Raw genomic sequence first — 22,401 nt, forward strand, 5'->3', positions numbered from 1 at the left:
AGACACTTAAAAAACCCCGACAATAACATAAGTTGTGCAAATTTGGGTGTTTTTAAATGCTGCCTATTTTTTAGCTTACAATATAATATTAAAATAAGGTCTCTCACTTATTAAAAGAAAGCTTGGCTGTCCTTTTGAGAACACTATAACAATTTACAATGGCAAATTTATTGAAAAACAAAATTCATTTTACAAATTCACAATGCTTTATCAATTTAAAATGAATGCTGCATTTCCAAAAAGCACAACCTCTAACTTTTCTTCGTTTCTTTTGTACCAGCAATTTACAAAAAAAAAAAAAAACCAAACAAAAACCATAAACCAAAACCCACCCCAAAACAAAACCCCCATGGTTCCCCCAAATTCTCCCCTCCCCCCCCAATTTTGAAATAAACATGTAACAGAATGTAAGTTTTATAATTAGAAAATGGCAGTTTATAGACCTTCCCCAGTTCCAAATGTGCAGTAGTGCTTCATGATCCTTGAGGGGTTGGAAGGTCAAATATAATTGGAGGGTTGGTTGGTTGAAAGCTTACTGTACACGTTGAAGCATTGATGTACGTTGTGTAACCGTCTGTCATAATGCCATAACCTGTAGGGAGAATGTGTCACACTTACTGTAATATAAACAAACGATACTGCCCGTGGGCAGCTGCACTGAAAGCTTGTTGTGGGATCAATGCTTTGGAAGAAAATTAAATTAATCCCTTCCAAATGACACAAGCTCTTGAAAGCTGCCACAAAGACCTGATTGAAAAAAATACAATGTGCTGTATTTGAAATAAGAACTGACGCTTTTGTTTTATGTACGAACTTTTTCCCCCCACGGAAAATCCTCTGTTGCAGTTGGATACAGCAGAAACAGAGACAAAAACCACACACGTACTTTTTCTAATTACTTAATTAGCGAGCTGGAGTTTGCATGCCTGTAATGTCTGTCATAAGAAAAAGACCAATCAGGAGCAAAAGATTTAGAAGTAACTTTGGTTTTGCCTACAAAAACCCCTCTCTGGGCAATGAACCGAACCCGGTAAACTTTCCCTCTGCTAGCCCTTATCATCCAGTTCCTTATCATAGGACTGCCAAGCTGGTGTTCACACTGGCTTGCGAAACCTCAGAAACTCATTAGCAGGTTAAAAATATACACACATACATATTTACTTTATATATATGTGTGTGTATATATATATATAGTTTATTTATCAGTGAAAATTATGACTAAGGAAAGGAATCTCCTGCTATAAACACAACAGAGCACTACCGGAGGTCAATGGATGGCCCCTAGCTTATGCAGAAAATTGAGGTGAAGGTTAAATAGATGACTGCTTTTCATTATGAAGGGATCTTGGTAACTCGCTCCCCAACAAAAGTGAATATTAATTGCAGGTTTTTCAGCATGCCAAGGACTTGACTCCTCAGTAACACTATGGCATCAGTTTCAGGATGCTGGACTGTTCTCCATCTTCTAAACATCTGGCCAGCAATGCTCTTGTTCAGAGTGCGCCTGAGGAACCTGCAGCAATGCTGTTTCTCTGCTGGCCTCTATCTTCTCTCCCACTTGCCGCACAGGAATAGGACATAACAGAGGGTTACGCACTCCAGTACTTTTGGGCAAGTGGAGCAAACTATAGCAACCCATGAATTGAGTCACACCTGAGCCTTCATTCAGCAAATGTGAGGTGCGAAAACAAGTGATAATAGAAGTACAGAGATACCGAGAAGGTAGAAGCTCTCCCCTTACAGACATTCTCTCAAGGATGAGGAGATAGGGGCTCCAGCTCCACCACTGCAAAAGGTGAGAGAAAGCTTTGCCATTGTTTTCAGCTGATATCCACAAAAAGCTAACAAAGAAGGCAGAAAAAATCTAGGAAGAATTTGGCACCAAATGTACTTTAAAAAAAAAAAAAAAAAAATCTGAGTTTCATGGAGGAAGAGAACTTCCCATCGCAAACCCACAGGGGAAAAAATGTTTTTCTTTCAAACCATTATGATACAGTACAGATCACTGCTGTCTGAAAGCTAAGATAAATACAGCTACCCACAGTGTCTATCAGAAAGAATAATCACTTCAGAATTGCTGTGCTGTCCGCCTGTATTACTTTATTTATTTAGACTGGCAATTTTGATTTAGATCATCTCATGGTGGGAAAAAACTTGGTTTGTGGTTGTTCTTGCTTATCAACCAGGAAAAAAACCCTGCATCACCAAAATGTGTGTATAGCCTCCGTTGATGTAATGGAATGTGGTGCATGTTCATCTCAGCTGGAGTTGGATGAGAATTAATTGCACCGTAAGATAATGCTCTTAAAACTTGGCTATTTCTTTCTGTACTGAAACAAGCCATTCTTATGTCTTCTGCCTAAGTACTAAACAGGATTTTGACTTTTTTGTTAGTATTCTTGTAAGAACTTATTTGAACGTTCACTTTTAATATGTGCTACTACCTTTCCTATGAGATTTAAATGCAAGGTGCTGCACGTGGTTCCTCAGTGCTTTCTCATAATAATGATCTTGTACGTTAAAATACCCTCCTCTCCCATTGCTTAACACTATTACAAGTAGAAGTCTCATCATCCAATGCGCCTACAAAGGCTGTAGACAATTTACATGTTTTAGCTGGAAGTCTTGCTGTATTCACTTATTCTTACTATGCAAGGATTAATATTTATACAAAATATCCAATCTTTTCCTGGGTGCATTAAAAGACTGCTATTTATGCCACTATACTTAAGGTCATGTCAGTATTTCCATTATAAACTATTTACAGACTCCAGGCATGAAACTCATTGTATGAAGTCACAAGGGCTTCAGAAAAAACACCAACACTAGTTGAGAAAGCTGTCCTTTTTTAATTTTTCTTTTACGAAGTCCTCCAAATCTTTAAGGCTATGGAGAACCTAGTTAGAGTCAATGGAGAAACCTCCAGGGGGGACAATATAAAGCATTTAATGTGTAATTTTGAGTTCTAGGGTCACAAAGTCTTACACCCTCTCAGGCAGAACTCCTAGTGTTTGTGTCTCAGCCACATGAAAGCTACAAAATTTTATTAAATATTTAAGTATCTCCAAAATGTATTTAATCTCTCAGTCTCTTCCACTGCCACATACTGAGCTTATTGTTTCTGAAGCTTCACACTCTGCCTGATCTGGTACTGACAGTGGGGAAATATCTCTTCTAAAATATGAGACTGCTGGAAGGTAGCACACAGTACAAACTGTACTACAGGATGCTTTTAGAAACGTATGCAAAGTGAGTGCTGGCAACCTCTCCTCCTGATGTCTGACTCAAGATGCCCTCCTTTCTGCTTTTCCTTATACGCTGAGGGAGGTGAGCTGAGACAGTACGTTGTCTTCCATTTTCTTTTTTTTTTAGCACCTTTCTTGGCTCCTGTGCTTGGAATAATGGGGATAATTTTCATTTTGGCTTGCAAGTGTGGGGAATCTCATTTGTTTCTCTAACCAAGTTTGTCAAAACTTGAATTGCTTTCAAATAACCTGTATAGAACCACCTTTGCACAGTGAAAGATGTAGGTGGCTAAATGTAGCACATGTTTCTGAACCAGTCTGTTTTAATTCTGGCGTAAATTTATGAAGTGCTGTGCATGCAATCACTTCCCTCAATTCCCTCCCTACTTTAGTCCAATATGCTATTATACATCCTTTGCAATACACCATCAAAATGTGCTTCTTTGAAATCAGCCTGAGATCGAAGAGGGGAGTGGTGCTGCTCCTTACCTTCATGAATCCCCCCAAAGACATGGAGTTTGGGCCTTACTCGTCTCTGCACAGTGTTCAACAGTTCCACACAACCCACTCTCTGCAGCTCCTTTGGAACCCAGTCTCGAAAACCTAAAGGCGAAATGCAATCAATACGATTAATTTTCTCTATTCAGGTAAGGTTTCACGTAGTCTTTCAGGAAGTCATAATTCATGGAAGGTTTATTACATTATCTGTAGTCGTAACCTCTCCATTAAAGCACACAATGGCTTTTAAGAAATGTTTCACTGTCACCTTGTCTTCCTTAAGATTTCCTCCCTCCATCTGCATTAATATTTTTCTGGGTGTGATTTGGTTTTTTAAACTATAGGTTTAAACTCATCTTCCACCTTGAAACCCTGGGACATTTATTCCTGGCACTGCTGCAGATTTTTCTTCCCTCTCCCCTGGCTCTTCTTAACAGCAGTCAGCTTCCCAAGCCAGCTACATGGTTACTCCAGAAACGAAACACCTCAGGAAGATCAGCTGATCTACGACTTGATACCTCTGCCACCCCAAAGATTTAAAATACAGTCTCCCACAACTTCCAGAGGACCACGGTCTGCAAGTGTCACGTTACTTCTGAGCCCCCAGTCACCAACAACAAGCAATGTAGCAAAATAGCTTCCAACAAGCTAGTGCTAATTGACTGCATTGCCACTCAGTCCTATGGATGATATGGACAAATGCACAAGACTTGACATCAGTTATTACAGAGGTCTGCTGCCTGGTCTAGCACTGATAAGGATCAGCAGGGCAAGATGAATGAGGAGGAGTAAAAGGGAAATCAGGAGCTATATCCAACTGTAGCACCGTTCTACTGACTTTAGAGTAATTATACCCTGTGCCAAGTTTATCCCAGGTAGTAAAAGCATATTGTGACATGAACTTGACTGAGAGAACAGAAAGTCCAGTTACAGCTCTACCTCCCTTAATATTTACGTAATTTAAAAAGCAGCATTTTGCCAATATTATCATGCAGCCTGAGACCTAGACCCTCTCCTTTTAGGCACAGTACTAACACCTGATCTGTGTCTGTAGTTAAAATGCCAACCTTTTGAAACTGAACTTCATTATCTCCATCAAAATCAAAATTTAAGTATGCTTATTCAATTAAAGCACACATTAGTGTCTGCAGCATCACAGTATTTCTATATGAACCCATTTCAGAGCAGATGGATTAGCAAACCATTTAAAATGGCACCCATGAAACATTATAAACACGCTTGTGGGGTTTTCTGCTTCTTTGAGAAAATAAACAGATTAAAAGAGTGCTATTCAAAGTGCTGGTTTTCAATATCCGGTGTGCTCCACCGTCAGTGGATGGTGTACCGCTGCTTTATCAAAGCAGCACACTGGTAGCTCTAGTAAGATTAAAGAGAATTTGCAGATCGTCTTACAACGTTCTCTAAGTAGTACTAAAAAAGTAACCAGGATATAAAAGGAGCTGTAAATACATTACTGGTCAAAAACTTTCTGGACTTTTTTTTTCCTTAGCTCTGCTTAGATTGCTGACTCTCAACTTAACTGTGGCACAAAACATAAGCATGCATTAATTCCTGACTCCACGGTCACTGAGAAGCTCTGTAAGAGCACCGAGCCAGCCTGGTAGCACTTAAATGCTGTTTTATAATGGCACCTTGCAATTCTGAGAAGTTTTTTTTTATATTCACTACCATTTCAAAGGTCAGTGACTTCATGTGATCATGTGATGATCTGACCCCTTGGATTTCAAGAGCTTACTAAAACCCTGACAAAATCACAGTCTACTAACAGTAAAGGTAATGAAGAAGAGACTGACGCACTTTCTTATCCTGATAAGCCATATTTATAAAAGGCAGATGCTCAGTTGTTGTAAAACCAACTGAAATATTTAAAATATGGTCCTAGACTGCTTGCCACGTGTGTCTTAAAGAAAAGCAGTAAATAATATGCGATACTATCTTGTCGGGTACAGGATAGGGAAAAAATAGTGGGAATTTTCAAACGGTTTTAGTGTGGGCTTTAATGACTTTAGATATGCCAAAACTGAGTAGTCTTGACTCTGCTGAATGATCATCCTAGTGTCTACTTGAGACCATCAGAACTTAGAACGTATAATTAAAATGGGGATCAGTGAATTACTCACGTTTACAAGGCAAGTAAAATTTAACTAAATGAAAAACTTCAACTACTTAATGAAAAAACCAAAGTATGCATTCATAGACTTGTGCTCACCTGTCATTAGTTCGAGTTAGGAACAATTATCTGAGAACATAATTTTATTCCTTCACAAATTTGCTGTAAGCCAATTAGTATCTTTAAAACTACTGTTGGACATTATCAAGGAGACTATGTGACTACATACTCCTGAGCTCTTGACTGCACACTCTAAAACCTTAAGATAACATGTCACTGTAGTGGAAAAATGTTTTAAAAGTTTTAGTCAATCTCTGAAAAGTCATAAGGGATTGGAAACTGTCAGATGAATACTGTTCTTAAATAAAATGTCAAACTATAATGGCTATGGAGTCAGATATTTGATCTTCCCTAGCTTGAGTTTAACAAAAAATTTAGTTTTTATTACGAAAACATCTGGAAGCTCAACAGATCTGCTAAGCCTACTCATCACTTTACACTTCTTCCAAAAAGGCTTTTAAATTCATAGTTTTGAGTTAGGGTGCGATTACAGTATAGCTTATAGCATTATTAATTTTGCTTATTTTGAAAGTAAAATTCTCATGCAAAAAATCACACACAGCTTTTGTTTCACTTACCAAGGGGAGGTCCATGTGTCATTAGTATATCAATTCCCTCAGGAATAAGGTTCCACTTGTCTAGCAAAGACTGACCTCTGGGTAGGTTAAAGCCCCATCCATTAAACCACGGTGTCCTTTGGGGGAAAATAAGATGAACTGCATCAGTGTAAAATAAAAATCTCTTCCCTTCTCCAATTTTTCTAAATTAAAACAATTTCTGTGCTTCAACAATTAATTGCAGACAGCCTTTTTGAAGGGGATGCCTGCAAAACAAACTGGTTCAAATACATACATACACTAATCTGTATGCTTGAATTTAGACTAATACCCTATGCTCTTTTTGTACTTGCAGAGTATTCAGCCCTGGGGGCGTTTACTCACTAGAGAGAAAGGGAAAAAAGTTAAAATAACATAGTCTAAATCTAAAGCTTTTTTCCAAAGTTTGGGGATGTTCAAACATACAAAATCCTTATGTTACCTACCAAAACAAGCAAAAATCTCAGAACTTTATGGAGGCAAGAGTCAATTTCTCACAGCACAGGGCAGCTAGTGGTTAACAGTGCAACAGGAAGGCTGTATGATGCTGCAGTTATAAGCACCATCTGTATTACAGTATTTCACTAAACTCAACTTGCTCCTTTTAGCACTTTTAATATCAGAACGTTGTCACATAACGTGGCTTTGAACTCCTGAGCCTCCTAGAGGTCTTGATCACACAATGTTTAGCCTCACAGTGACTTTTTCAATAGATCTTATAACGTACACTAAATGAATTTGAAATTAAGGAAAATGGAGATCCTCAGTCTCCACCATCATAGCGTAGCATTGTTCTGAGACATTGGTTTATCCATTAACCCAGGCACGTAGTAATGAAAAGCACACCTTCCAGGAATACTTTTTCAATGTATAACAGCCAAATTGAATCATTTTGATGCAGGTCTGTTACAATAAAGCCTTTCCTTATCAGGTAGGTACAGAGAGCAATTGTTCTGAAAAGATACTATAATATTTACACCTGTTACTAACAACTTTTTATACAGCTCTTAGTATTGTACTAATTTTAAGCGTTTTCATCCACATGTGTGTTTCCTAGAGCTCAGGCAACAGATTTAGACTGGGTTGCTTCATTTTCTAGGTAGAATACTCCTGTCCTAGCCCTAGTCATTTGGGGCCATCTTTCTGAGAGTTCAAGCTACTCTTGCAGTCTTCTGCGTACTGCAGTTCTGGAAATAAAAATAAGAATTGGGGGGAAAAAAACAACCACAAACCAACCTTAAAGAAAAGCATACCTGTTAAAAAAAGGGAGATCATTAAGAGTCCTACATTGTTTCATTACGTAACCTGCCTCCTGTACCCTCTAAATTATGCATTTTTTCAGCCTCAAATATGCATTTAAGTGAAAATTTCCTGCTGAGATTACATCTCTAACTTTTATTTTTTGTAATTAATGTATCTTGTTTTCCAGAGACAATAATTTGACCAGTGAACAGTATACACAATTATATGTATGGTCTTGTCATGGTTTAACCCCAGCTGGCAACTAAGCACCATGCAGCCGCTCGCTCACTTCCCCCACCCAGTAGGATGGTGGAGAGAATCAAAAAAAAGTAAAACTCATGGGTTGAGATAAAGACAGTTTAATAGGACAGAAAGCAAGAAAACAATAATATAATTAAAAATTACAATAATAATAATAATAATAAAAAAAGAATTAGAATATACAAAACAAGTGGTGCACAATGCAATTACTCACCACTCGTTGACCGATGCCCAGTTAGTTCCCGAGCAGCAATCCCCCCTCCCAGCCAGCTCCCCCAGTTTATATACTGGGCATGATGTCATATGATATGGAATATCCCTTTGGCCAGTTTGGGTCAGCTGTCCTGGCTGTGTCCCCTCCCAGCTTCTCGTGCCCCTCCAGCCTTCTTGCTGGCTGGGCATGAGAAGCTGAAAAATCCTTGACTTAGTATAAACACTACTTAGCAACAACTAAAAACATCAGTGTGTTACCAACATTATTTTCCTACTAAATCCAAAACACTGCACTATACCAGCTACTAGGAAGAAAATTAACTCTATCCCAGCTGAAACCAGGACAGGTCTGAATTCCTGACTATCAGCAGTATCAGAAAACAGCAGGCGCTGCTAATATAGGAGCAGGAAGGTCACTGGTGCCTTATAACAAATACTAGACATACCCCTTGTAGTCCTACTGAACTAATACTTCATTCAACCTAGCAGACTTCCTGGATACTGGATGAACGCTAACAAAAGACAGGAAAATTAGATGTTCGTTAAACATTTTATGTAAGCTATGGGTTCCTCGTGCATAGCAATGAAATTTCACCTCTCACTGCTGGCTTACTCTATGCCCACTGAAACATTTTAAAAAGTTCATATGTTGTAAAGTAAGGTCAGTGTACTTCACAGGAGGTTTGTAGGCAACTGAATTAAAACTGAAGCATGTCTTAGCTTTAACTAAATCACAAGTGTTTCTGCTTTTCTATGATTGACCTTTCTGAAACATGTATCTAAATTTCCTTTCCTATAATGTTCCTAGGTTTTAACGTATCAAGATTATCGTAACCTTCAGGGCTGCAGTTAAAAGTTAAAATACGGTTTGGCTAAACATTCAGCTGCTTAAAAAACCAAATATACAACACACAGGTTGAACTCTTCACTGTCAATTAATGATTCTTTCCCCACTTGCATTTCTCCTGCAGATAATACTGTAGTTACTACACCATAGTTAAACCTGAAATGTGAAACCACATCTGTGATCTCTCCGGAGCTCTTTGGAGACTACGACCACAGAAAAACCTGGATTTGTCTGCAGGTTTTTTATTTTATTTTCTTCTGAAGCACTGGGGGAGGAGGAGGAGGGGAACCTGAGCTCCAATATATTCTTCATTCACCAGCCTCTGTAATTAGCTGTGACTAACAGGCACCACATGGGAATCGACTTGTAAGAAAACTTTCAAGAAACCTTCCCCATTATGCAGCATGTGCACAGAAAAAGATGGTCAAGTACTTCTTTAATACACTAAATATTTTCATATGAAATTAATAAATCCAGGAGAAGAGCAGGCATGACTGGAAGGACACCTGGAGTACAGATTTAGGTTTCAGGCATTTAAAACACGAACCTGCATTGCATATTCAGCGAGCATACTGTGCCCTGACTAGGCAAACCGAGAGTCCCTGCGTTTCTGAAGTGGTTCAGGCCTCACCAGAAAGCCAAGAGGAAAGAGGATGTGTTCAGAACAACACCAAGAAGAAAAACAGCTTTATGGCACAGATTCAGGTTTAGATGAGATCACAAGGAAGGTCATCCGATGTTTGCACTACACTGTTGCAGTGCAGACAAAATGGAGTTGATGTACTGTGAATCCCGTGAGTGGACAGATGAATAGCTGTTTACCCCCAGCAAACTTTAAACGTGTGCAGGAAGACAAAGCCTGCGCTGTAGGTAAGTAGTACATCCTATTCAAGGGGTATTGGATAGGGATATTTTACTCCTATTAGTGCCCTTTTTTGCATATGTAAGAGTTAAATAGAGTTGCTCTCAACCTCTAAATAATTTAGAGGAAAAAAATTGTGCACAGTTACATGCCTTCCGCAACATATTCTCAAGCTGATTACTTACTGGGAGAAACCACCTCGTATCTAAGGAAAAATGTCTACAATGAACTTTGGCTACACCCACCTGTGATAAGTTGCAATCAGGTGCAAATAATTAGTAAAGGCTCCTTAGTCATTAGTAACCATATTTAAGATCTGACCTATTTTTCCTTCCTGTGAAGCTCTAAGTAAAAGATTTCAGTTAAATCCTAAAACGATTAATAGTATACTTCATTTTTAAGTAGCTGGCAAGAAAAGAAAGCTATCAGCTGTTGAATAATGCCACAAGGGAGGCGTAGAGTAAAAACCACAGGGATTAGTAATGAGAGATTACAAACGATTTTGTCATTTTACGTTTGACAGACCAGATCGCTTCCTCGTACCCGATGCCTGGCGTGACGCAGGTCCCGCTTGCCCACCGTGTCAGCCTGCATCCAGGAGAACCTAATTGAGCCTCTGCTCGTCAGAACCACGCTACACTTCACAGCATCCTTCACCTGCCATCAAACCGTCACAGTAATTCTTGATCCCCGGTTCACCTGACAGCTCAGCCCTCCCGACTGCAAAGCCTATCATTTAGGGATAGCAGTTATGCTGGCACCAGATGTGACACAGGGAATATCCTCGTGAAAGGCAGACACCTGGCCCATTGTCACTCTCTTCAGTTCTTCATTTCTATGCAGGAATCCCCACAGATCCCCCTCCACCTGGCATTCTGGAAGTTACATTTTCTGTAATTAAGAGAACGCTTATGCAGTAGGCTGCATATTATCTTCACACCTTGTGCTGCAAGAGACGTAGACATCACTTGACATAATACCAAGAAGGAGGGGATCTTAAGCTTCGCAAGAAACTTACTCTCCTTTTGCAGGTGCATTGGGAGAACCTCCTGACAAGACACACAATTCCATCTGCTTTTAACAGCAGAGATCTGCCTCTTCAGCAGGTGATCGGATCTCCCTTCTCCCAAGTAACTTTTATGGTTTTACTATTACATTTAAAAAAAAAAAAAAAAAAAGGCACAGTGATGGATCATTATTTTATGACACAAAATCACAACCACTCCTTGGTGTGTACACCTCAGAAGCAACACCATCACATGGGGAAACAGGAGACACAAGGCCATGGCCAAGTTCATCCAGGTGATACAGGAATTTCAACTCCTTCTGGAACTTTAACATTTTTAAAGGATGGTATCCCCTACTACCTACTTTCATCTCTTCTCTGGCTCGTGAATTTAATTACCTGATCCTCAGAGTTCAACAACTCAAGAGGTAAATGTACAATGAGACCTTCTAGATTCAGGTTTTCCTTTTATCTCCACCAGTAAATCCACTTATTTCAATAGTGACTTCTAAACAGGATTAGAAAAAATAATCTCACAAGTTTTTAATCCTGTGTATTCATTCATTTTTAAGGCTACCCAGTCTTTTGGGAAAGCTTCAATTTTATCCTTAATCCAATGAGTAAAGCGCACAGAAGGCAAAAATCTCAGTCTGTTTCCTTCCACAGGGTAACAGCCGAGGGGGTGTCTAAAAGGCATCGCAGCAGGAAGCACTTCTACACAACTAGTAACAATAATGAAATGCTCTTTATTTTTGTCAGCATTCAAATTGAACACACAGACCTCGCTCGTGAGGGAGAGAGACAGTTCCATTAGCAGAACAAAAAACGGTGGGACAGGACACCAATATGCACTCCTAGACTTGTTCAGCTACAGGACTAGCCTACAAACATATCCCCAAAGTATCTATTACAGTCCTAGATGAAAGCGGCAGCAGTGCAGCGGACTAGCAGAGAACAAACTGCAAAGGGGGAAAAAAAAAGTGACCTTTGTGCACAGAAAAGAAAAGCCTTTCAATCCTCCTCCCTCCGCCCCGAACGCCGCACACAAATGTTTGCCAGGGCAGAGCAGCACACACGTGCCCGTCTCCATTCAGTCAATGGACAGAGCGTGCCTAGTGGGAATACACAAAAAGGGATTGTAGCGTGGGGTGAGGGAGAAGGGGAAAAAGGAGAGCGTGTGTAATCACGGAAACAAAAGGCTGAGTAGGGCAAGTGCACAATGTATTAAGGAAGCACATTTTACAAGGTAAGAGCTTCTATAAAGGCTCTGAAACTTGCCTTCAGTGCTACAAAAGCATTTTTGTGGTTAAGCTCTTTCTTATAGTGAATATTCAAATGCTTTTTCATAATGTAACAACAACCAGGAAATCTTAAAGGCTAAATGATTTCCTAAATGTGCTCATTATATGTTGTGATATCAGTAAAAGGCAGAGTCTAGTGGCTCGAGCTGTATTTCATTCCCACTAGCATTTACCTGCTGTGCCTCAGTGTCCCATTTAGAAAGTGAGGACAATAATACACAACCGAAAGAAGCATCACAGGGTTTGGTTCCTTGGGATTTTGCTTACCCTGCATCTTTAAACAGCTAAAGCTCTCATGAAAGTGGGTTACTAGTACTGTGATCATGTTAGCCATGTTACTGTATGTATCTCCTTATTACTGATCTGCACAGGAGTCAGGAAGACTCTAAAACATAGTTCTGCTATTTTTACAATGTTACAAAACCCTGAAGCCTCAACAGCAGCCGGTTGTTTGGGTTTTTTTTTTTTCCCCCCAGGTTTTAGCTCTCTCTTTCAACTTACATACTACAACCTCTAAACACTTGCTGGTTGTCTAAATGACAAAACACTTGAGAAACACAACCCCCACACATTCACCTTGTTTGGAGGGAAAGAGTCCACACCGTGCTTTTTCTCTATGAAGCAGTCCTCCACAATGAAAAGTTGCAGCAAACCACCTCATCATGACAAGCTAGTGTGACCTGGTATACTCCTTGCACCAAGCTGTTCTCAATTTCTACCTCAGATTGTACAAAATGGTCAATGGAGGTTTTAGCTTTGACTCCTGTCCAACAGAGACCCATGCTTGGATCTGTGAGAGGTAAGAAAGAAAAAGGTAGGAGCTCAACTGCTGCCAGTCAGCACGTTCCACAGATGTGCTGATCTAGACCAGATTATCGCTTACAACAGGGACAGATAGAGGAGTAAGTGCACCTTTAGCCAACCATATGGCTGGAATACAGTATGTGAAAAAAATTCCCTCCTGCATCTTGCAGTTCTTCCCTCTCTTGCTCTCTGCGCATCTCCGCCTTTGCTGCCTCCAGGCTGCCCCAACTGTTATTGACAGGTAACTGAGCTCTGGTCCCCAAATCTAAAGCCTACTACCTCTGTGGATACCTTTCAGTATTTGGTTTCTCTGATGGCCCACACCAACCACTGGCATCTTCTATCCTGTGTCTTGAATGGTTAGTGATGCATTTTGAAGGAGGAACATAAAATGTCTGCTCAGTTCACATGTTTTGCGTTAACAATACCAGAGCACCAGAGAGAGTATTTAAGACCACAACTCATCTTCTGTGGGGAAGACGCATGTAAAAAAAAAAAAAAAAAAAAAAAAAAAAAAAAAAAAAAAGTTGTGTAAAGAAACACATATAAACATGCCACGGTTTAAGAAACTTGAGGCCAAAGGAGCAGACAGACAGGAGGTTAAAATGCCAGCAATATCATGGAGGATCACAAGACACGGAGGACAGCAGGACACAGAGCACAGGGTCCCCTGAGGACAGAGGGGAAGAATATAAAATGAAGCAGAGGAGGGGACAACACCAGGAAGCCAGTGGACACTGGAAAGGAGAAGAAGGGAGTCGATGAATTTTTAAAGTTTATGACTCAGGCAACCTTTGCTTAAGTATCTGAATTGCTCATCAAAGAGGAAATTTCCCCCAAATCCTCTGAGGTTTTCCAATCCCTAACTGTATTGCAATTATTTTATTTAGGGCTTTACTTAATGAGATCTGGGAGATATTGTAATATCCCCAAAATATGAAAATAATTCAAACTTGACTCAAGGGCTAATTTCATTCTACTTTTAAAAAGAACATAATTACAAAGGCCTACTAATAGAAGCAAGTATTAGACCTTGCATATTTCTGTGCTGCATATGGTTGAGGATGGCTTGAAGGATAAGCGCCAGCCTCAGCTGAGTCCATACAGTAACTACACTGCATTTCCCCTGCGTGGCGACGGGAGCACTGTGGCAGCAGCTCAGGCCTACGAAGTACCATGCTGGACTGATTTGTAGAACCGCTTCTTGTTCCAGAGTGGGCACGTTCTCCCCTTCATGCCCATACTGCATCCCTGTGCAGGGTACATGCACCTTTGAAGTGTCAAAGGATTCTGCAGTATTGAAAAGAGCTTGAATGCCTCAAATTGTTCTGGCAGAATTTTGTGGTCTTTGTAGAAACATAGAGAATCATAGAATATCTATCTAGAGGAAGGAGCTCTCTGGTCCTGAAGCTTACCACAACATAAATCAAATGTCCATTCTGAGGGACAGGCCAGGGGGAAAGAGGAAACAAAAGGGAAAAAAAGCAGCTGGCTGAAATTTTGATTCAATTGTGCTCAGCAACTCTGCATGTTACAGAATGATGCTTGAATGCTTGGTTTCTTCTAGTAAACATGATCATCATACGCTAGCTGTATTACATCTTAAATTAATTTTCTACATGCTTCGTATTATCCATGCAGGAAATGTAAACTGACAAAGCTTCCACCCCAGCTAGATCTGGAAGAGGGTTTTACTAGTAGCCCTGTTTCTGCAATGACAACACAAATTAAAGTAGAGCAAAAGCAAAAGGGAAGTAAAGACCTCTCCCCCAACACACACTTATTTGTGCATATTTTTGATCCACTGGGGTAGCGTGTGTGTTTGACATGTAAAAAAGCAAAATCTGTACAGGTGTAATTCCATCCAGTAGCTTCTCTTGAATATTTTATATATTCATAAATGTAGCATTTGGAAAATACTAACTGAAAGATGGCTACCTTTAAAACAAGCAAGCTACATTTCAGTGAATTGTGAAACAAATGTTGCCAGATATAAATTAGTATAACAAACAAAACACTGAAAAGAAGTTATGCTTGCCTGCCCTATTGGTGAATTTGGTCCTTCCTCCTAAGAAACAGCCTCTAGAAACTTCATGTTTCTGAATGCTACTTAAAACAGAATTCTTTAGCATCGCTAGAGAGTCTCTGTAGTTCCTCCAAAAGGCTACGCTGGTCAGAGAACAACATGACTGCTTATTAATTAATGCATGCCGAAGCCACAAACCAGAGGAATTCTAGATACATATTTTTATGTAGTGTTTCAGCACCTTTACGTCACTTTACATCTGCACCCCATACTGCTCTTAATATAATGTATGTACCTCAGTAACACCAACACAAAAGGTGAGCCTTCCCCCAGAGGATTAGTTTTGGCTGGGGACTCCCTGAGAGCCTCTGAGCCAATGTACCAGTTCACTGCTGCCCAGAGGGGCCACAGCCCCCCCATACACCCATCATCAGTCCTTGTATCAGCTCCAGTTCTTGCAGGCCCTACCTATTTGAATCCTGACTAACAAATGAGGGAGATGATGTCATTATCTCTATAAGCCATGGCGCAAAACCCAGCCACAGATGATGGAGGAAAAAGCAATAGCTGGGCTACCTGAAAGGAAGGCACTCTTCTCACCCTGTTGTTCTCTGAAGATAATCCTCTGAAAACAAGAGACCTGCCGTTTTATGCTTACAGGAATACCTGCTAGATATCACATCTATGTTTTGAGCCACCCTAGGAATGAAACCCATCACCAGTACTCTTAATCTCTCACAGTAAAACTATGGTTAGTACGCACCCAAAAAGGACTCTGAGTTATAAAGTCTCTCAAACAGTGGGCTTACATCAGAGCCAAATTTAGCTCTGCTTTTCGCATTGCTTTAGAGCTTTCCATATAACACACTTCCATGCTCTAGCACATAGCATCAAGAAGAAAAGATTTTGGTCTTTGTGCCCTTATGTTCCGGATGTCTGGGTTGCACTTGCTTTTCCTGATCTCGTTTCCAGAATTAACAAATCAGTTTGTTGTTTCTGAAAGTAAAAAACTACCAAAAAAATCCACTAAGCACAAATGTACATCACAATCACAGGAACTCGAAGGCTTTCAAAAAGTCTTTTCAAGTACCTTACAAGTAATAATTAATTTAGCCTCAGAACAGTCTAGATAGAGCACTGTTTATAGAGGTACTGTATAGAACTAGATTGACTACACCAAGAATAAATTTGCCAGAATATATGCCTAAGTAACTTGCTTAAAGTGAATCAGACAGTAGACACAGAATGCCGCCCTCCATGATTTTCACTATTAGTCTTTAATAGTAAGTCAATTATTCTAATCTACTCCAATAACTTAAAATCAGACACTGAGATTGCTTATTGCCAGATGGTGCTGTTTGTCTATAAATACCATCACTATTTTTATTTATGTTTTGCTCAAAATGATGCTTAGCATTCTTCAAGAAGAAACTGAAACTTTCCAGTATGCCTGGTAGGAAAACCAAACAAGGTTCATATCTATTAGTCTTCCATGCACACATAGCCCACAATATTTAATTCTGGGAACTCGTAATATAATCTTCTGAAAATTTACAGAAAAGAATGGAAACAGTTAGTTATAATTATGCTACAGGATACTGCCAGCATTTCTTGTTTGTTTGAAGTCTGTGCTACCTTCCGTTTCAGCTTATTCTTGAAGCTGGATGTAAAGTCGCTTGCCCTCACTAACCAGATGAAAACAGCCAAAACAATCAGAGTTTCCAGTGTGACAATATATGCTTATTTAGCATTTAGGTAAAGTATAAAATATCATGGCTAGACTTCAAGCAATAATGCTGGTTTACTATTTAAGTTTTAGGAAATGTCATTTATTTAGAAGATATGTAGATTTGCTTCATTTTCTTCATTTATTACAGCCTTTGCTTTGTGCAGAAATTTAACATCTGGCCTACTCAAAATTTCACCTTTACGGAAAACTGTGATCCTACTTTGGAGTCTGCAGGAAGGGGAAGTTAGCAACTCCTGGCCAATCTTCATCCAAAAACATTGTTACTTTATTTGTCAAATTCTGTCAACCAAGAAATGGGGGGGGGGGGGGGGGGGAAGTCATCTGGGGAAAGGGGTGATTATGGATCTCCAAATGCATATCACACCTCCTTCTCAGCTCAGGAAACCTCAGGAGACTTGTATGCAAACTAAGTTCACACGTACAAAAATCCTGTACCCGATATTACATGCATACAACGTATGCGTCTGTGTGTATATGTATAAAAATACATTTATCCTGTTGCTCTGCCTGTGACAAGGAGTCCAACAAATCACTTGAAATGGTGCAATGCACTCCCAAACCAACGAAAATTCCAAATGCTGTAGCACTCAAGCATGACCCCAACAACATAAGATAACATTTTCAGGTTATTACCTGGAGGAGCTGTCTTATGTATGAGTCAATTTAGCAAATCCATTAAAGTAATGCAGTTACTTGATCAACAGATGAACACAAAGAAAAAAAAATGACAGAAGAGACTGAGGGAAAAAACATATGAACGTCATAAAAGAAGCAGAAGCTGCTGAAAAGACTGCAGAGAGCATTCGGCATCACAGAAGTAAAAGGAGCATTATTTTAATTGAAAAGGATCTGTTTAAGCACAGGTCACTCGTTTTTGTTGGCTTCAAGATCATTAAACAAGGAGCTCAGATTACATGCGGGTCAATTTACGCAACATTTAATTTTAGGCTCACCCACCTTCATGTTGTCCCTTCAAAGAGGTTTGTGGGAGATGCAGATTACCACAGAGTGAATGAGAGCTAATTTGACTCTTCTGGTGGAAAAAAACTAACATGAAAACTTTAATTAGAATGTAGTAGAATTTTTACCTCAGTATCAGTGACTCTACCTGATCAACAAAATGCTATTCATGCTCTTTCCAGTTCTCACCTTGATGGAGAGAGGATTTTGACCCCCACATCTCTCCAAGGCCACATGCAACACCTAATTCCCCTCAAGAAAGTGTTAATGAAACGTAATTAAGTGCAAGCAAGCAGCAGAAAAAAAAGAGGTAGGGAAGATGTCTTTCTCATTGACCACCAGTCAAAACTCGAGGTTTTATGAAAAGCCTGAGTTGCCTCCTAGTTGGACTGCAACGTAGTTCAAAAACCTCCGCAGAGCTGGCTGACCAAACCACTTCTCCTAGAACCACAAAGCACCAGCTCCCGTCAGGGGGAACCGTCCGGTGGGCAACGTGCTGGCACGATCTGATGTTTCTGGTGCTACAAATGCCGTGCTATAGGTTCACAATTACATATTCACCCCTTGGGATCATATACACTCATATTTTTAAAAAAAATACACTTCCAAAGCAAAGTTGAGAGCTCATATTACAAGTTCTCACCTGAAGTAAATTTTTTACTGATGAGTTACAAGCCTATGAACTAGTGGTTTATAATAGAAAGGCAGACTGACATTTAAGTAGAGTGGCACTAGAATAATGGCTTTACATTAGTATTTTATGGGAGGCTGAATAACCACAGAGTTAACATACTGTATTTTCTGGCAATAAAAAAATCTGTTGAAAACAAAAGGTCATTTTATTTGATAATGTAAATGAATTAGATTTGTATTGTATGGTCAAGAAAGTAAAGGAAAGATTAATTCTTAGAGGAGAAGTCAATATATCAGGATGGCTAGGACTGGTTTGGTTTTAATTCTTTAACCATGTTGTAAAGCCTGCGGATCATAACCCACAGCCATATATTGCTGTATACTGTAGGTTTTAATACAGGCCCCAGACTTCAGTCTGATCTGATAAAAATCTGAAACTTGCAGTAGGCCATTATGTGGGCAAACTATTCATTTTATATTCACCTCCTTGTCGTGTCAGTGCAGAGGTCATCTAAAGAGGGGGCCTAATTAATCAAACTGTCAGAGCCAATGAGGAGGAGCATGTTAATAGGACTTTTATTTCACCCAGGAAAGCAGTGGTCTGACAGGAACCAGAAAATATGGCCTTCACGTTGCTGTTTATTAGCAATGCTGAGATCAGTGGTAATAGGTGCCAAGCAACCTACGTTTGATAAAGCGCTGAATGTCAAGAACCTGCACCAACTAGAAATTAGACTGACAAGACGCAAGAATCTCAGCCTACTGACAGCTACCGGAGGGCAGCTACGGTTTGGATGTGAGCACAAAACCAGAAACTGCACAGGACACGTTCTCGTTTCATCAAAAATAAAACAAAAAAAACAAACAAAAAAAAAACCAAAAAAACAAAACCAACCCCAAACCACCCCCCCACTGCCCCCAAACACCAAACCCCACGAGCTATTTTCCTGCACTTAAAGGTGAGGCTTTGCAATATTTCACTCCTATTTGCCATATATAGGCAAACACAGTGGCACTAGCACAGAAAAGCCCTAAATTTGGTACAACAGTGCTAAACTTAAAGGGTTGCCTTGATGGGACCCCATGGTGGTATAAGGCCAGCACACCCATGCAGCCCGACATCTCTTGTTATCCTTTGAGAGAACTGGCAGGATTGTAAATGGTCTAAGACCAGTTTAACAGCTGACACTAACTGATCCAGACCAATGCAGAAGCTGCACCAGATGAAGGAAGCATGGCACAGGTAGCAGTTAGGTCTGTGCACCTCTTGCCTGTGTTAGATTGGGCACTCAATGAGTTAAACCCTGGCTCCACAAAACACAATGATAATGCTAAAATAAATGTGGTGAAGATTTAATTTCTTACCCAAAGCCTTTCCACAAAATTGATGTTCTTAACACAGAGTGCATGCCCATAGTAAAGACAGAAAACAAGCATATCTAAAAGGGAGTGAGTGGGAGATACAAGAGATGCTCACAGTTTTTGAAGGGCACTGGACTCATTTTAGCAGCAGCCACAGCATTTGCTGTGTGGGTGATATATGTAAAATTTTAAATTAATTATTTTAGTAATGCACCCCTACGTGATTTCTCAGTCTGCAATGTATTTTATACTTCAGGCCATGGTAGGCTTTATAATTAACTACTTTCTGAAGCCATTTTAATTAATTTTTTTCCCAACACCATTATTTCCAAATGAATAGAGAGCTAACATTAAATAGCCTTCTAAATAGAGAGCTGCAGGAATCTACTCGTGTAGGATAAAGCACTCAGAATCACGCCCCTAGCAATGCCCTCGGAAAGGTTTAAGCAAAGAATGTAGCAGCTGAAAGGAAATGCACTGCCAAAAGGGAACCTCGGACACTGGCAGGGCATGCAAGTCCCTGGCTAAGTCAAAATTTTTCTTGGTGGAAGAGGAAAGCTGTTGTGTTTATGGCTGCTGCCATGGATCCAAATATCCTCATCCTGAATGATCTTTTTTTTTCCTTCCCTAAGAATACTCCATTGTCTGGATCTTCCTCTTAAAGCCAGCAACACTAAAATTGGAATCAAATGATGTAGAACTGAGTTCTGTGCCTCTCACTTGGGAGAGTCAGCCTCCCAGGCAGCTGCGCTCCATCCCGGAGCTCACAGCAGGCTGTCAGAAAGGCAGGAGCCCAGAGTAGTCCTGCCTTCTGCGCTGGGGACAGCTGTCCCTCGCAAGTGACTAGCACAATTCCATCTACAAAGACTAGAGGGAGACGCTTGCAGCAAGATATTTTTCTTTGGCAGCAAAACCACCTGGAAAACCTCCTGCCTCTCTCCTGAGCCTTCCCTGCTCCTCCATGCCACAGGCACAGCTCCCTTCTGGTGGTACTGGGGTCACTGATGTCACCCGCATTTAAAAAAAACTGGAAGATTTTTTTCAGTTATTTGGTTTTACACAATTCAAATCTTCAACACCACAAATATAGGACTGGAGAATGGCAGCACTGGGCTCAGGACTGGTTATTCAGTGCAGGAACTGCTTCTCTGATGGCAAAACTCACTTAAAGCTTTACCATCAAACTACAGCTTTAAAGATAACAATGCACCCCTACCGTAAAAGAAACATATGAAGAATAATTAAGACGCTCTTCCCTTCCTAATCTTCTGCTGTTGACAATGTCCTTTCGAATGGTTAAAATTATATTTATTTCCCCTTATAGTTTCATACTTTCTAATTTAAACATAAGGCACACCCTCTATACTTCACAGAAAATATGTCAGATTGAAAATAAATGCAGAAAGCTAAAATGTGGTCCAAATGACTACCTTTTGGAGCTTTAGATGGCTGTTTGCACAGCTACAAGAAAAATAAATGTTGGTGGGTAAAATCTTAATGGTTACGAGCCTCATTTTTACATTTCTCAGTGGCAGCAGTGTTAAAAACATGTATTAAAGCCAGTTCACCATTAGCATATGAAGCAGCACAAAAATTTGAACTATGTTAAGAGAGTATCTTTTTAAAAAGTATTGAAGAGGGTTTTTCTGCCATTGACAATGTATTACTTAGCCATTAACATAGTATTTTATTAGTGTTAGGATTTTCTTACCTAGATTGTACTATTAGTTTATTGGGGTGGGAGGTTTGAACTTTTTATAATGTCACATCTTCATTTACTATCATTGTGTAGTCAGAGTATGACCAAGCAACTATTTCTTCAAAGGCTTTGTAAAAGTGTATTCTTTAAGTTGCCTGCTTAACTTCACGGAGATATTGCTCTTATTTTGAAACAAAAGAAAATCTACACGTTAATCCCAATGACATTGCTATAGGAACCTTATTTACAGTATGATTAAAAAAAAAAAACGGTCCTTTCTTACAGCCCCATTAAATCTAAGCCTCATTTAACTACTAGGACATTTTTACAATGGGTTTACTGACATACTATGATAAATGTCTGTATAACATCCTTCAACAATAGACCCGACTATAGCCATAACCACAACGTGTATAAACACTGCATCAGTTTTAACAATGCGCTGTCCTGAATAGTAGGAAGTGAAGTAACACTGAACACATTTTTACTAACCCCCCATCTCCAAACCTGTGTTTTGCTTTAGGTTTTTTCATTGGTTTCTGTTTTGTTTTGGGGGGCTGCTTTGTTTTGTCTTCTCGGTGGAAAAAGAAACATTTCCCTTAAAATTATGAGAATTAAGATGCTAAACTTTTTAAATATTACAGGATCCTTTTGAATTTTTGACCTAGGCAGAAAGGTTTCCTGAAATTTGATTCTTTAGAGATAAAAGGGCTGGCAGCAGGATGAAAGCAGCCGTACCCTTTTTTCCATGTCAGAGAAATGAATGGAATGGCTTATGAATACATGTAACTCACTCATTCAGGAGCCACGCTGGTGCCTATTTGTCCTGAAATATCGGTGTTAGGTTACTGTGCAAAGCAAAATAACTGTTAGCCAGCATGAACTCCATCCACAAGAACGAGGGC

General features: G+C 39.7%; 1 protein-coding gene across 1 annotated transcript in view; it reads right to left on the reverse strand.

The window, feature by feature from the left end:
• Positions 1 to 390: 390 nt before the first annotated feature.
• Positions 391 to 22,401, reverse strand: part of MPPED2 (metallophosphoesterase domain containing 2) — a 109,804-nt gene continuing 87,793 nt past the window's right edge. The window contains exons 5-7 of the mRNA XM_050897841.1: positions 6,513 to 6,628; positions 3,735 to 3,848; positions 391 to 592 (exon numbers count right to left, since the gene is read on the reverse strand). Of these exons, the coding sequence (XP_050753798.1) occupies positions 474 to 592; positions 3,735 to 3,848; positions 6,513 to 6,628 (349 nt within the window). The 3' untranslated portion in view covers positions 391 to 473. The remainder of the gene's footprint in view (positions 593 to 3,734; positions 3,849 to 6,512; positions 6,629 to 22,401) is intronic.

The sequence above is a fragment of the Gymnogyps californianus genome, chromosome 5, assembly GCF_018139145.2.
Source record: "Gymnogyps californianus isolate 813 chromosome 5, ASM1813914v2, whole genome shotgun sequence".
Lineage (NCBI taxonomy): Eukaryota > Metazoa > Chordata > Aves > Accipitriformes > Cathartidae > Gymnogyps > Gymnogyps californianus.